The 12208-nt window shown below is 40.6% G+C and overlaps 1 protein-coding gene across 3 annotated transcripts in view; it reads left to right on the forward strand.

Annotated features, from left to right (window-relative positions):
- SLC35G2 (solute carrier family 35 member G2) overlaps positions 1-9703 on the forward strand; it is a 37444-nt gene extending 27741 nt beyond the window's left edge. For 2 of the 3 annotated variants that reach the window (XM_023187855.1, XM_023187856.1), the window contains exon 2: positions 8256-9703. In XM_023187855.1, the coding sequence (XP_023043623.1) occupies positions 8274-9512 (1239 nt within the window). In that variant the 5' untranslated portion in view covers positions 8256-8273 and the 3' untranslated portion in view covers positions 9513-9703. The remainder of the gene's footprint in view (positions 1-8255) is intronic. The other variant, XM_023187854.2, reaches the window with a different exon arrangement.
- The last annotated feature ends 2505 nt before the right edge of the window (positions 9704-12208 follow it).

Genomic DNA, 12208 nt, shown 5'->3' on the forward strand with positions numbered 1-12208 from the left:
TTTTGAGACGGAGTCTCGCTCTGTCGCCTGGGCTGGAGTGCAGTGGCCGGATCTCAGCTCACTGCAAGCTCCGCCTCCCGGGTTTACGCCATTCTCCTGCCTCAGCCTCCCGAGTAGCTGGGACTACAGGCGCCCGCCACCTCGCCCGACTAGTTTTTTGTATTTTTTAGTAGAGACGGGGTTTCACCATGTTAGCCAGGATGGTCTCGATATCCTGACCTCGTGATCCGCCCGTCTCGGCCTCCCAAAGTGTGGGGATTACAGGCTTGAGCCACCGCGCCCGGCTGCAAGAGGGAATTCTTTAGCCGACAGACTTTGGACTTAAACCGCAATATTGGCACTTCTCTGGACTGGCCTGCTACCCACTCTGCAAATTTTGGACATGCCGACGTGCCAGCCTCCATAATTGTGTATTACTTTTCTCAACCATAGGAATGAGGTGGTCTCAGGCCTCATATTCTGGGATCTAGCTTGGAAAACAGTTCCTCTTTTGGATAAAAATAGTGGTTTTAAGCTCGCCACACTGAATGTGCCCATTGTTCAAGCAGACACCAAACTGCATACTTTTAATCCATTTGTATCCAGTATTTTTGGTGGAAACATTTGTAGCTAAGCAGACTAGACTTCTGGTTCTATTTCATACTCCCTCTAATTAGCTGAGTTGCTCTGCACTGCTGAAGTAGAAATGTCTGCCTTAGTGGTCACTTTCCCCATATGAATCCTTGTCAGAGGAACTAAAGCCATGATACTGGTTTAGAGCACTTGTCTCTGAGGAAGGAGGAAAAGTTGAGTTGGCACTTTGATCAGAACAATTTAGAGTAGATTGCAGAAAGTTACAGTGGCTAAAGTACATAGTGGTCTTGCATTGGGAGAAATACCAAAACACTAGAAGTATGAAGTCATTAAAAAGACAAACCGATTGTGAAGACATGTCAAAGATCCCAACAGTTATCATCCAAAACACTTTCTCTTAAGACAGACAATATTATTCTTGTTGGTGGCCAAACCAGAACTCAAAATTTCTGAGTCTTAAATTTCTTATCTCTAAAATAAAATTTCCGGCTGGGCATGGTAGCTCACACCTGTAATCCCAGTACTTTGGGAGGCTAAGGCGGGTGGATCACCTGAGGTCAGGAGTTTGAGACCAGCCTAGCCAACATGGTGAAACCCCATCTCTACTAAAAATACAAAAATTAGCTGGGCATGGTGGTGCATGCCTGTAATCCCAGTTACTCTGGAGGCTGAGGGAGGCTGAGGCAGGAGAATCACTTGAACTTGGGAGGTGGAGGTTGCAGTGAGCTAAGATCATGCCACTACATTCTAGCCTGGGTGACAGAGTGAGACTCTGTCAATAAATAAATAAATAAATAAATAAATAAAATTTCCTAGTTTCCTGGGGCCAAGTGAATACTGTTGGTTCCTGCCAAGGACAGCTGCCTACTAGGCAAGAAGACCAAACAGCAAAAATCTGTGGACTCTAAGTCTCAAAATGTAAGGCTCTCCCACATCAGGGATTTGTGTACTGAGGAGGCCCTCTAGAATTTACCTAAGATAAGCTACATTTGGATACTTGCAACCAAGAGAATATTGGTGGCCTATTGGAGTTAGCGGAAGACAACAAGCAAGGAGAGAATTCTAACGTATATCAGAGTTAGGAGTTAATTTGAAACACAGAACCAGTAGGGGATTTATTATAAAGGATTGGCTTCATTGCACTCCAGCCTGGGCTACAAGAGCGAAACTCCATCTCAAAAAAAAAAAAAAAGGCTTATGTTCTTATTGGGGCTGGATAAGCAAGTCTGAAGTCTGTAGGCAGTCATTCAGGAAGGGGAGATTAAGGGCCAGTTAGGGCTGGGAGCAGTGGCTCATGCCTGTAATCCCAGCACTTTGGAAGGCCGAGGCAGATGGATCACTTGAGGTCAGGAGTTCGAGACCAGCCTGGCTAACAGGGCGAAACCCCACCTCTACTAAAATATAAAAATTAGCTGGATGTAGTGGTGGCGGCGGTGGGTGCCTGTAATCCCAGGTACTCAGGAGGCTGAGGCAGGAGAATCACTTGAACCTGGAAGACAGAGGTTGCAGTGAGCCGGGATTGTATCACCACACTCTAGTCTGGGTGACAAAGCAAGACTCTGTCTCAAAACAAAAGAGAAAAAACTGTTTAGAAACCCATGAGCACAGGATGCTTGTTGTCCACAGGCAGTAAAGAAAAAATCATGAACAGGCTGGAACCCCAAGGGCATAAGCTGTTTGGAAACTCTGAATTTAAGGAAGGCCTAAGCCCCCACCTTTAAAGGGCTCCCCTTATTAAGTCAGGCCTACCCAGGATAAAGTCAACAGATTAGGGGCTATTTATTTATCAACATATTTACAACAAACAAAAGGGACTTTTATCACATCTGTAAAATCTCTTCACAACAGCAACTTAGATAGATTAGTGTTTGATTAAATAAATTGGAAAGTGTAGTTCAGCATAGCCAAGTTTACACACCAAGAAGCCATCAGAGGCTGGGTGTGGTGGCTCATGCTTATAATCCCAGCACTTTGGGAGGCTGAGGTTGGTGGATCACTTGAGCCCAGGAGTTTGAGACCAGCCTGGGCAACATGGTGAAAACCCATCTCTACAAAAAATACGAAAATTATTAGGTGGGCATGATGGCAGGCGTCTGACGCCCCAGCTACTTAGGAGACTGAGGTGGGAGGATCACTTGAGCCAGCCATATTCACTGGGTGACAAAGTGAATCGGGAGTGACAAAAAGCTATCATAGTCATAAAAAAGAATGAAATTATGTTCTTTGCAGCAACATGGATAGAGCTAGAGGCTATTATCCTAAGTGAAATAACTCAGAAACATAAAATCAAATACAGCATGTTCTGTATTATAAGCTCTTATTAAGTGGGAGTTAAACAATGGATACACATGAAGATGGAAATAATAGACACTGGAGACTCCAAAATGGGGTAGAGCGGGTGGGAAGAGAGGGTTAAAAAATTACATATTGGGTACAGTGCTCACTATTTGGGTGATGGATACACCAGAATCCTAAATCTTACCATTACATAATATATACATGTAACGGACCAGGCGTGGTGGCTTATGCCTGTAATCCCAGCACTTTGGGAGGCCGAGGCAGGCGGATCACCTGAGGTAGGGAGTTCAAGACTAGCCTGACCAACATGGAGAAACCCCGTCTCTACTAAAAATACAAAATTAGCTGGGCGTGGTGGCACATGCCTGTAATCCCAGCAACTCGGGAGGCTGAGGCAGGAGAATTGCTTGAACCCGGGAGGTGGAGGTTGTAGTGAGCCGAGGTCATGCCATTGCACTCCAGCCTGGGCAATAAGAGCGAAACTCTGCCTCAAAAAAAAAAAAAAAAAATAAATAGATGTATATATATATATATGTGTGTGTGTGTGTGTGTGTGTAACGAATCTGCACATGTACTCCCTGAACCTAAAAAAAATTATGTATTATAGTACCTAATTTTTATTGTGTGCTAAATACACCACAAGTTATGCCATTTAATTTACATATATTTTATCATTATACTTTGTAATAATCATAGGTAATAAGTATTATTATCTCTTTTGTACATGTAGAAACTAAAGTTTTTGAAAACAAAATCATGTACCCAAAGTCATGATTAATAAGGGGTAAAGTTGAACCCAACTTTTTTTTTTTTACTTTAAATCCTGTGCTTTTATTTATTTTTATTTTTTATTTTTGACACAAGTTCTCACTGTGTCTCCCAGGCTGAAGTGCAGTGGTGCGATCTTGGCTCACTGCAACCTCTGCCTCCTGGGTTCAAGTTATTCTGGTGTCTCAGCCTCCCAAGTAGCTGGGACTACAGGCATGTGGCACCACACCCAGCTAATTTTCTGTATTTTTAGTAGAGATGAGGTTTCACCATGTTGGTTAGGCTGGTCTCAAACCCCTGACCTCAAGTGATCTGCCCGCCTCAGCCTCCCAAAAGTGCTGGAAAATGATATTGATGGACCCAAGTGACACAGTTTGTGCCAGCATATTGAGAGATTGGATCCTTCTAAATTCTTCGTTCTGCTCATGACCAGTTGCCATACACCGCAGAATGTCAACTGCCTACAAGGTAAATTTCACATTGGTCGACTCACCCTTCCTATCACTCCTGATAATGCACTCATGGTTTACGGGTTGTTTTAGTAGTATGTGGTGAACTATAAGCTGTTACAATGGGAGAAGTTTTTTTTTTAAACCTCTTAAAAGTTGATGTATATATATATCCTTACCACTAAGCATAACTTTTGAATTAGGCATGTGGCAATTCCTTTCTTGATGTTTTTAGGGAAAATGAGCCAAATAATATTTTAAAAAATGTATAAGCCAGGCTAGTTTCTATCCTTTCTTCTATTAAACTCAGGATTACACAAGTAGGCACAAGTGTGCACAAATATTTATGCCTTGCATTGTTCTGAGAATTAGTAAAAGACTATCTTGAAAGCATGATATAACTTTGTATTTGTGTCCAATAATACAACACACAAAGTTGTTGAATTAAAAAATAATAATAATGCCGTGGGGCGTGGTAGCTCACGCCTGTAATTCCAGCATTTTGAGAGGCTGAGGTATGCCTATTGCTTGAACCCAGGAGTTTGAGATTATCGTGGGCAACATGGCAAAACCCTGTCTCTATAGAAAGTGTAAAAAATAGCCAGGAGGGATGGTGTGCAAGTGTCTCAGCTGAGGCTGAGGTGGGAGGATTGCTTGAGCCCTGGAGGTTGAAGCTGCAGTGAGCAGTGATCACACCACTGCACTCCAGCCTGGGCAACAGAGTGAGACCCTGTCTCAAAATAATTATTATTTGACATATCAAATTTGGGCACAGTTGACTAGAAACACAATTCCACTGAGTTGAGACAACTAGATCACAAAATTATTAGATTACAAAATACTAGGTTAGAAGTACTACTGCAGATGTTTAAACAAGGAAGAAAAACATACAAGTGGCTAGAGGTCAGGAAAGGCTTGTTTCTAAAAGATAAGAATTTGTACTGGGCCTTTAAAGATGAACAGTGTTGGCTGGGCATGGTGGCTCACACCTGTAATCCCAGCACTTTGGGAGGCTGAGGCGGGCGGATCACGAGGTCAGGAGATCGAGACCATCTTGGCTAACACGGTGAAACCCTGTCTCCACTAAAAATACAAAAAATTAGCCGGGCGTGGTGGCGGGCGCCTGTAGTCCCAGCTACTCGGGAGGCTAAGGCAGGAGAATGGCGTGAACCCGGGAGGCGGAGCTTGTAGTGAGCCGAGATCGCACTACTGCACTCCATCCTGGGTGAAGAGTGAGACTCCGTCGCAAAGGGAGATGAACAGTGTTTACAAGTTGGAGCAGAAGGGAAACTAGTGAGAATAAAAGCTTAGGGTACATATGGAGAATGAGGACGGGGAAGACACTGGACTGACTGCTCAGAGCAAAGTACGCATGTTGAAGAGCTAAGTACTGATAGGAGCTAGATTAGCCAGGGTATTGAGAGCCTGGCAGAGTAGCTGAAATTTGATAAGGTAGAGATTAGCAAACCATTGTAGGTTCTTGAATGGGGAAAGCTTGAGAAAAGTTGTTTTTTTTTTTTGTTTTGTTTTGAGTCTTTTAAAGGCAGATCAATGTGACAGTGGGATAATATAAATTTTAGAGAAGGACTGGGATTCAAGGGAGGCTAGTTAGGATGCTGTTGCAATATTCTAGATAGGAATTCCCAATAACCCAAACCACAATTATAAAAGTTACATAGAATTGGAGGAGAAAGGGAAAAACTGAGGAATATTTCAAAGACAAAAACACTAAGATTAGTGACCAAATGCAAGTAAGATGGCAGAAAAGATAATTCACAGTATTCCCTAATCTCTAGCTTGGGGAACTGGAGAAATTGTGGTATCACAAACATAAATGAGGACATTAGGAAAAAAATCTATTTGGGAGAACAAGACTATTCAGTTTGGGATTATTGAAGCTGAAGCTATGATTTGACATGTCCTGGCAAAAGTTGGAAATAAAGAACAATCAGTTTAGCCTGATAGTGGTGTGCAGGAAGAAGGACTGCAAATGGGACATCCAGGCTAGGAAACAGAAGGGTTTGGAGGCACAGGTGATACTTTTTTCATGACTTCTTCCAGCTGAAGGTGGTGCCTTTTCAAAAAGAAAGGAGGAAATAGGAATACAACAGTTGGCTCCCTAGATGGTGTCAAAGAACAAAATGAGAGTTTATTTCTGGGCCATTGTTTAAGATCTTGGAACTGATGAGTTTTTGGCAAGAAATCGGGGAGTCACGAGGAAGAAAAAAAAGATTTTATTTATTTTTTTGAGATGGAGTCTTGCTCTGTTGCTGATGCTGGAGTGCAGTGGCACAATCTCGGCTCACTGCAACCTCTGTCTCCTGGGTTCAGGCAATTATCCTACCTCAGCCTCCTGAGTAGCTGGGATTACAGGTGCGCGCCAGCACACCCAGCTAGTTTTTGTATTTCTAGTAGAGACGGGGTTTTACCATGTTGTCCAGGCAGGTCTCGAACTCCTGACCTCAGGAGATCTGCCTACCTCGGCCTCCCAAAATGCTTGGATTACAGGCATGAGCCAGAGTGCTTGGCCTCTTTTTTGTTTTTTAAGTGGGAGGAGAGGAATCATTGGGAAAGAAATAGGAAATTGCTGAAAGGAAAGAAAGAACCAAGTGAAAAAATAAAGGTCTAAAAGAAATAATAATATTGTAGAAGATACCCAGTGTTTCATAAAGTTGTTATAGGTAAAAGGAAGCCAAATTTATTGCTAACATTTATTGAGAGTTTACTATATGCCAGCACTGTGGCAGATTGTTTATGTGCATTATTTTATTTAACTCTTACAGTAAGTTCAACTTTTTTTTTTTCCCACTTGACATTATATAGTGGACATCGTGTTTTTTTTTTTCTTTTTTGAGACAGAGTCTCTGTCACCCAGGCTGGAGTGCAGTAGCACAATCTTGGCTCACAGCAACCTCTGCTTCCTGGATTCATGTGATTCTCATGCCTCAGTCTCCTGAGTAGCTGGGATTACAGACACATACCACCAGGCCTGGCTAAATTTTGTATTTTTAGTAGAGATGGCGTTTTACCATGTTGGCCAGGCTGGCCAACTCCTCTCAAACTCCTGGCCTCAAGTGATCTGCCAGCCTCAGCCTCCCAAAGTGCTGGGACTACAGGCATGAGCCACCGTGCCTACATTGTCATTTTTAATAGATAGATAGCATAGTATTCCATTGTATGAACATTCATTATAGTAAGCTACAATGAACTCTCCTGTATGTATATTTTTGCCACATTTTTTGGTATATTCTTTTTCTTAAGTAACAGATAAACATTTTAATTCTAATTTTTTTGGATAATATCACAATTCAAAAATAAAAATGTAAAAAAAATATAACAAAAAGGTTTTCTTCCATTTGTGTTCCTCCTGTCACCTGAACCACTATTAGTTTTCTTGGTATCTTTATATAATTTGTTATGTAAGCAAATATAAATATGTATTATTATTCCCCCCCTTTTTTATTCAGAATATAAAAAGCATATTGTGATCATCTCTTTAGCATAAAATCTTAAAAGTGGTATTGCTGAGTAGAGGGTAGTTAAAATCTTAATACATATGGCCCAGTTGCTCATGAGAGAGGTTGTACAATTTAACCTTTCTACCAACAATGCGTGAGTGTTACTAAATTCATGTTATTTATGTTCTAATTTCAGTGTATTTTTATATCTCAAAACTTATGGGGAGTCCAGAATAAATATTTAAAAATCACTATAATTTATAAGGTGAATTCTGGTATTATACAGAATTGATTATACAAAATACTTTGGACTTATAATTTATAACAGACAAATGGACCCAATGAGAAGGAAAGGTTTGACCTAAGTTATTATTTTTATCTTTCTGTGTTTTGCTTGTTGGATAGGTAGAGAAACAGGTAGAAAAGATGGAAAAATCCATTTGTAGTATAAAGATAGAAAATAGAGCTGAATGAAACAAGTAAGCAAAGAGAAATGGGGACAGACTTCAGATGAGAGTGAAAAAAGGGTAAACAATTCCAGTAGGTACCATAATCTGATAAGGCATATTGCCAGATCATCTCTTTTTTTTTTTTTTTTCTGGACTACTTCTATCTACTTTCTATCATTGAATTGGTGCATATGATTATAATAGGAATTAAATTTTCAATGAAATGAATGTCTATTTGTCATTTTTTTTTCTTTAAATAGAATTGATTATCTGAAGAAATGGATACTTCTCCCTCCAAAAAATATCCAGTTAAAAAACGGGTGAAAATACATCCCAACACAGTGATGGTGAAATATACTTCTCATTATCCCCAGCCTGGGGATGATGGATATGAAGAAATCAATGAAGACTATGGAAATTTTATGGAAGAAAATCCAAAGAAAGGTCTGCTGAGTGAAATGAAAAAAAAAGGAAGAACTTTCTTTGGAACCATGGATACCCTACCTCCACCAACAGAAGACCCAGTGATCAATGAGATTGGACAATTCCAGAGCTTTGCAGAAAAAAACATTTTTCAGTCCCGAAAAATGTGGATAGTGCTGTTTGGATCTGCTTTGGCTCATGGATGTGTAGCTCTTATCACTAGGCTTGTTTCTGACCGGTCTAAAGTTCCATCTCTAGAACTGATTTTTATCCGTTCTGTTTTGCAGGTCTTATCTGTGTTAGTTGTGTGTTACTATCAGGAGGCCCCCTTTGGACCCAGTGGATACAGATTACGACTCTTCTTTTATGGTGTATGCAATGTCATTTCTATCACTTGTGCTTATACATCATTTTCAATAGTCCCTCCCAGCAATGGGACCACTATGTGGAGAGCCACAACTACAGTCTTCAGTGCCATTTTGGCTTTTTTACTCGTAGATGAGAAAATGGCTTATGTTGACATGGCTACAGTTATTTGCAGCATCTTAGGTGTTTGTCTTGTCATGATCCCCAACATTGTTGATGAAGATAATTCTTTGTTAAATGCCTGGAAAGAAGCCTTTGGGTATACCATGACTGTGATGGCTGGACTGACCACTGCTCTTTCAATGATAGTATATAGATCCATCAAGGAGAAGATCAGCATGTGGACTGCACTGTTTACCTTTGGTTGGACAGGGACAATTTGGGGAATATCTACTATGTTCATTCTTCAAGAACCCATCATCCCATTAGATGGAGAAACCTGGAGTTATCTCATTGCTATATGTGTCTGTTCTACTGCAGCATTCTTAGGAGTTTATTATGCCTTGGACAAATTCCATCCAGCTTTGGTTAGCACAGTACAACATTTGGAGATTGTGGTAGCTATGGTCTTGCAGCTTCTCGTGCTGCACATATTTCCTAGTATCTATGATGTTTTTGGAGGGGTAATCATTATGATTAGTGTTTTTGTCCTTGCTGGCTATAAACTTTACTGGAGGAATTTAAGAAGGCAGGACTACCAGGAAATACTAGACTCTCCCATTAAATGAATACCTGATTATGATTATCTCCTTAATGTCCAATTATTAATATATATACTGCCATTTTAATGTTTACCTATGAGTGTCTTTTGTGTTATATAATTGACAGAGTGCTATATAATATATATACAAATACAGAAAATTTATTCTAGTCTAATATATTCAAATACAAATATTAAATATATAAAATACGTTATGAATCTGGTATCTTTATTGGTATTTATCGGTGTCTTTCCAGGTAAATTGCAGTAGAAGGAGAATGTTAACTGCTATTACTAAATAATAGAAGGCTCAAAGAAATGACTCCTTTCAGATGGAACTGAAGTTCAGAAATTAGAAATGTTAATGTTCAACAAAACTCCTTCATTTGTGAAAAATACACTATTAGGTGAAATGTTGAACACCAAACCCTGTTTTGTCATCTACTTGCATTAGAAAACTAGAAGTCATAGGGCTGGGTAAGGGATCCTGAGTTGAGGCAGGAAAAGAGGAAACAAGGGAAAAGAAGTGGCTTTTTAATGACAATGGGTGGTTGTCCAAAGTTAGAACAGGAAATTGGTCTTCCCCTTATTATGGCCACATTAGGTGATACATAGGGAACAGAAATAGGGAGAAGTGTGGATTCTCGCCAGTCCCACCTAGTCCATGCCATTTTGTCCCCGATGTTCGGAGACTTAACGTTGGGGTAGGGTCTGCTTATCCTCAGTTATGTAGATCTCTTCCAAGGCTGCTCTTGTTTATGATTTTGTGGCTAATGTATGTGTGAACTGCAGTAAAGGTACTCCTTACTCCTGAAAAAGGCACCAACAGTAATCACAGTATAGCAGAAAATTGACATGGTATCCTGAGATTCTTTTCAAAAAGGTCTAAAAGTCTGTAAAAGGATATATGATGGCATTAAGTCTAATTTTGGCCATTCTTACCAATTTAGCACAAATAAATGATATGGTGCTGGTTATTAAACTATTGTCTCAGGTCCACATTCCCCTTTCTACACTTCCCTCTGTAATGCTATGGCTCAAACCCTGCAAACTACATTTTTTCTATGCCAGCTGGTGTCTCACTAGGTTCCATCAATAAAGGACATTAGAGGGAGTCTGGAAGGCAGAAGGCAGGAAGGGACTTCCTCCTTTCCATTTGTTTGCAGTTTCTGTCACTGTTATCCTGGCAACAAGCAAGAGCCCTTTGCCCCAGCAGCAGCAACTGATTTCAGCCTTGAGCTTCTTTTGACATCCTCCCCACCCACAACTAGTCTCATCATATCCTTTCCCGAAGTAGAAGGATCAGCCAGACAGCATCCTCTCGGGGGTCTGAGCAATACTCAGCCAGGTCATTTGTCTAGAGTTTCTGAGACCTCATAGTCCACCTTGATTCCCCCTTCTCATTAGATCTAACATTGATAGCTGCTCCCTGCAGCTATCACCTCTGGGTGACCTCAGTGTTCCCTTTTTGCTTTTTCAGTCAATGAAAACTCAATACTAAATCCTCTCTGTAGTAATACCATCTAATTTCTGATTTCCTAAAATATCTCTAAACCTTCCACAAAGGAAACTACAGCCATCAGCAGGGTACTGTGCTTTGGGAAAATGTCAACATTTAGGGATTACTAGACAGTGGCTCTCAATAGAAATTATGCAAACTGAAACACAGAAAAAGATTTGGAAAAAAAGGAATGAACAGAGCCTAAATGACCTGTACTAAGTACTGAGAAGTCTAGCATGAGTTTAATTGTAGTCCCAGAAGAAGAAGAGAAATAGAATGGGATAGAAAAAAAAATATTTTAAGAAATACTGGATAAAAGTCTTCCAAATTTGATAAAAGAATTAAAAAAGGGCCTGGCGTGGTGGCTCAAGCCTGTAATCCCAGGGGCTCAAGCTCCCGTCCGTGGGAGGCTGACACGGGCGGATCACGAGGTCAGGAGATCCAGACCATCCTGGCTAACACGGTGAAACCCGGTCTCTACTAAAAAATACAAAAAAACTAGCTGGGCGAGGTGGCAGGCGCCTGTAGTCCCAGCTACTCAGGAGGCTGAGGCAGGAGAATGGCGTAAACTCGGGAGGCGGAGCTTGCAGTGAGCTGAGATCCGGCCACTGCACTGCAGCCTGGGCGTCAGCGCGAGACTCCCCCCCCCCCCCCCAAAAAAAAAAAGAATTAAAAAAGAAAGAAAATGAGAAAACAGCAACCCACAGATCTAGAGAATGAAATGAACCCCAAGCAGGATAAATAGAAAACCAAAACAAACATCACAGTGTAATGAAACATCACAGTGTAACTTTTGATAAATATAATGAAAATCTTAAAAGCATTCGTAGAAAAAGACACCTAGAAACATCACTGTAACTTTTGATAAACAAATATAAACAAAATCTTAAAAGCATTCATAGAAAAAGACATAAGACATACAAGAAAACAATGATAAGAATTACAACTAGTTTCTCACAGAAACAATGGAGGCTGGAAGACAAGAATGACATCTTTAAAGTGCTGAAAACCAAAACAAAAACACCCTATGATGGCTTCTCATTGCCTATAGAATAAACTGTAACGTGCTTGACTTCCATAACCTGGTTATTGATTGTATTTCTAGCTATCTTTTGCTCTAGCAATATTCTACTGTTGTTTAATGCCTTTTTATTATGCAGGCTCCTCTATGTGGACAGCTTTTTTCTAGTTAGTTGCCTGACTAACCTGACCACACAACTCCT

The sequence above is a fragment of the Piliocolobus tephrosceles genome, chromosome 2 (genome assembly GCF_002776525.5).
Source record: "Piliocolobus tephrosceles isolate RC106 chromosome 2, ASM277652v3, whole genome shotgun sequence".
Taxonomy (NCBI): domain Eukaryota; kingdom Metazoa; phylum Chordata; class Mammalia; order Primates; family Cercopithecidae; genus Piliocolobus; species Piliocolobus tephrosceles.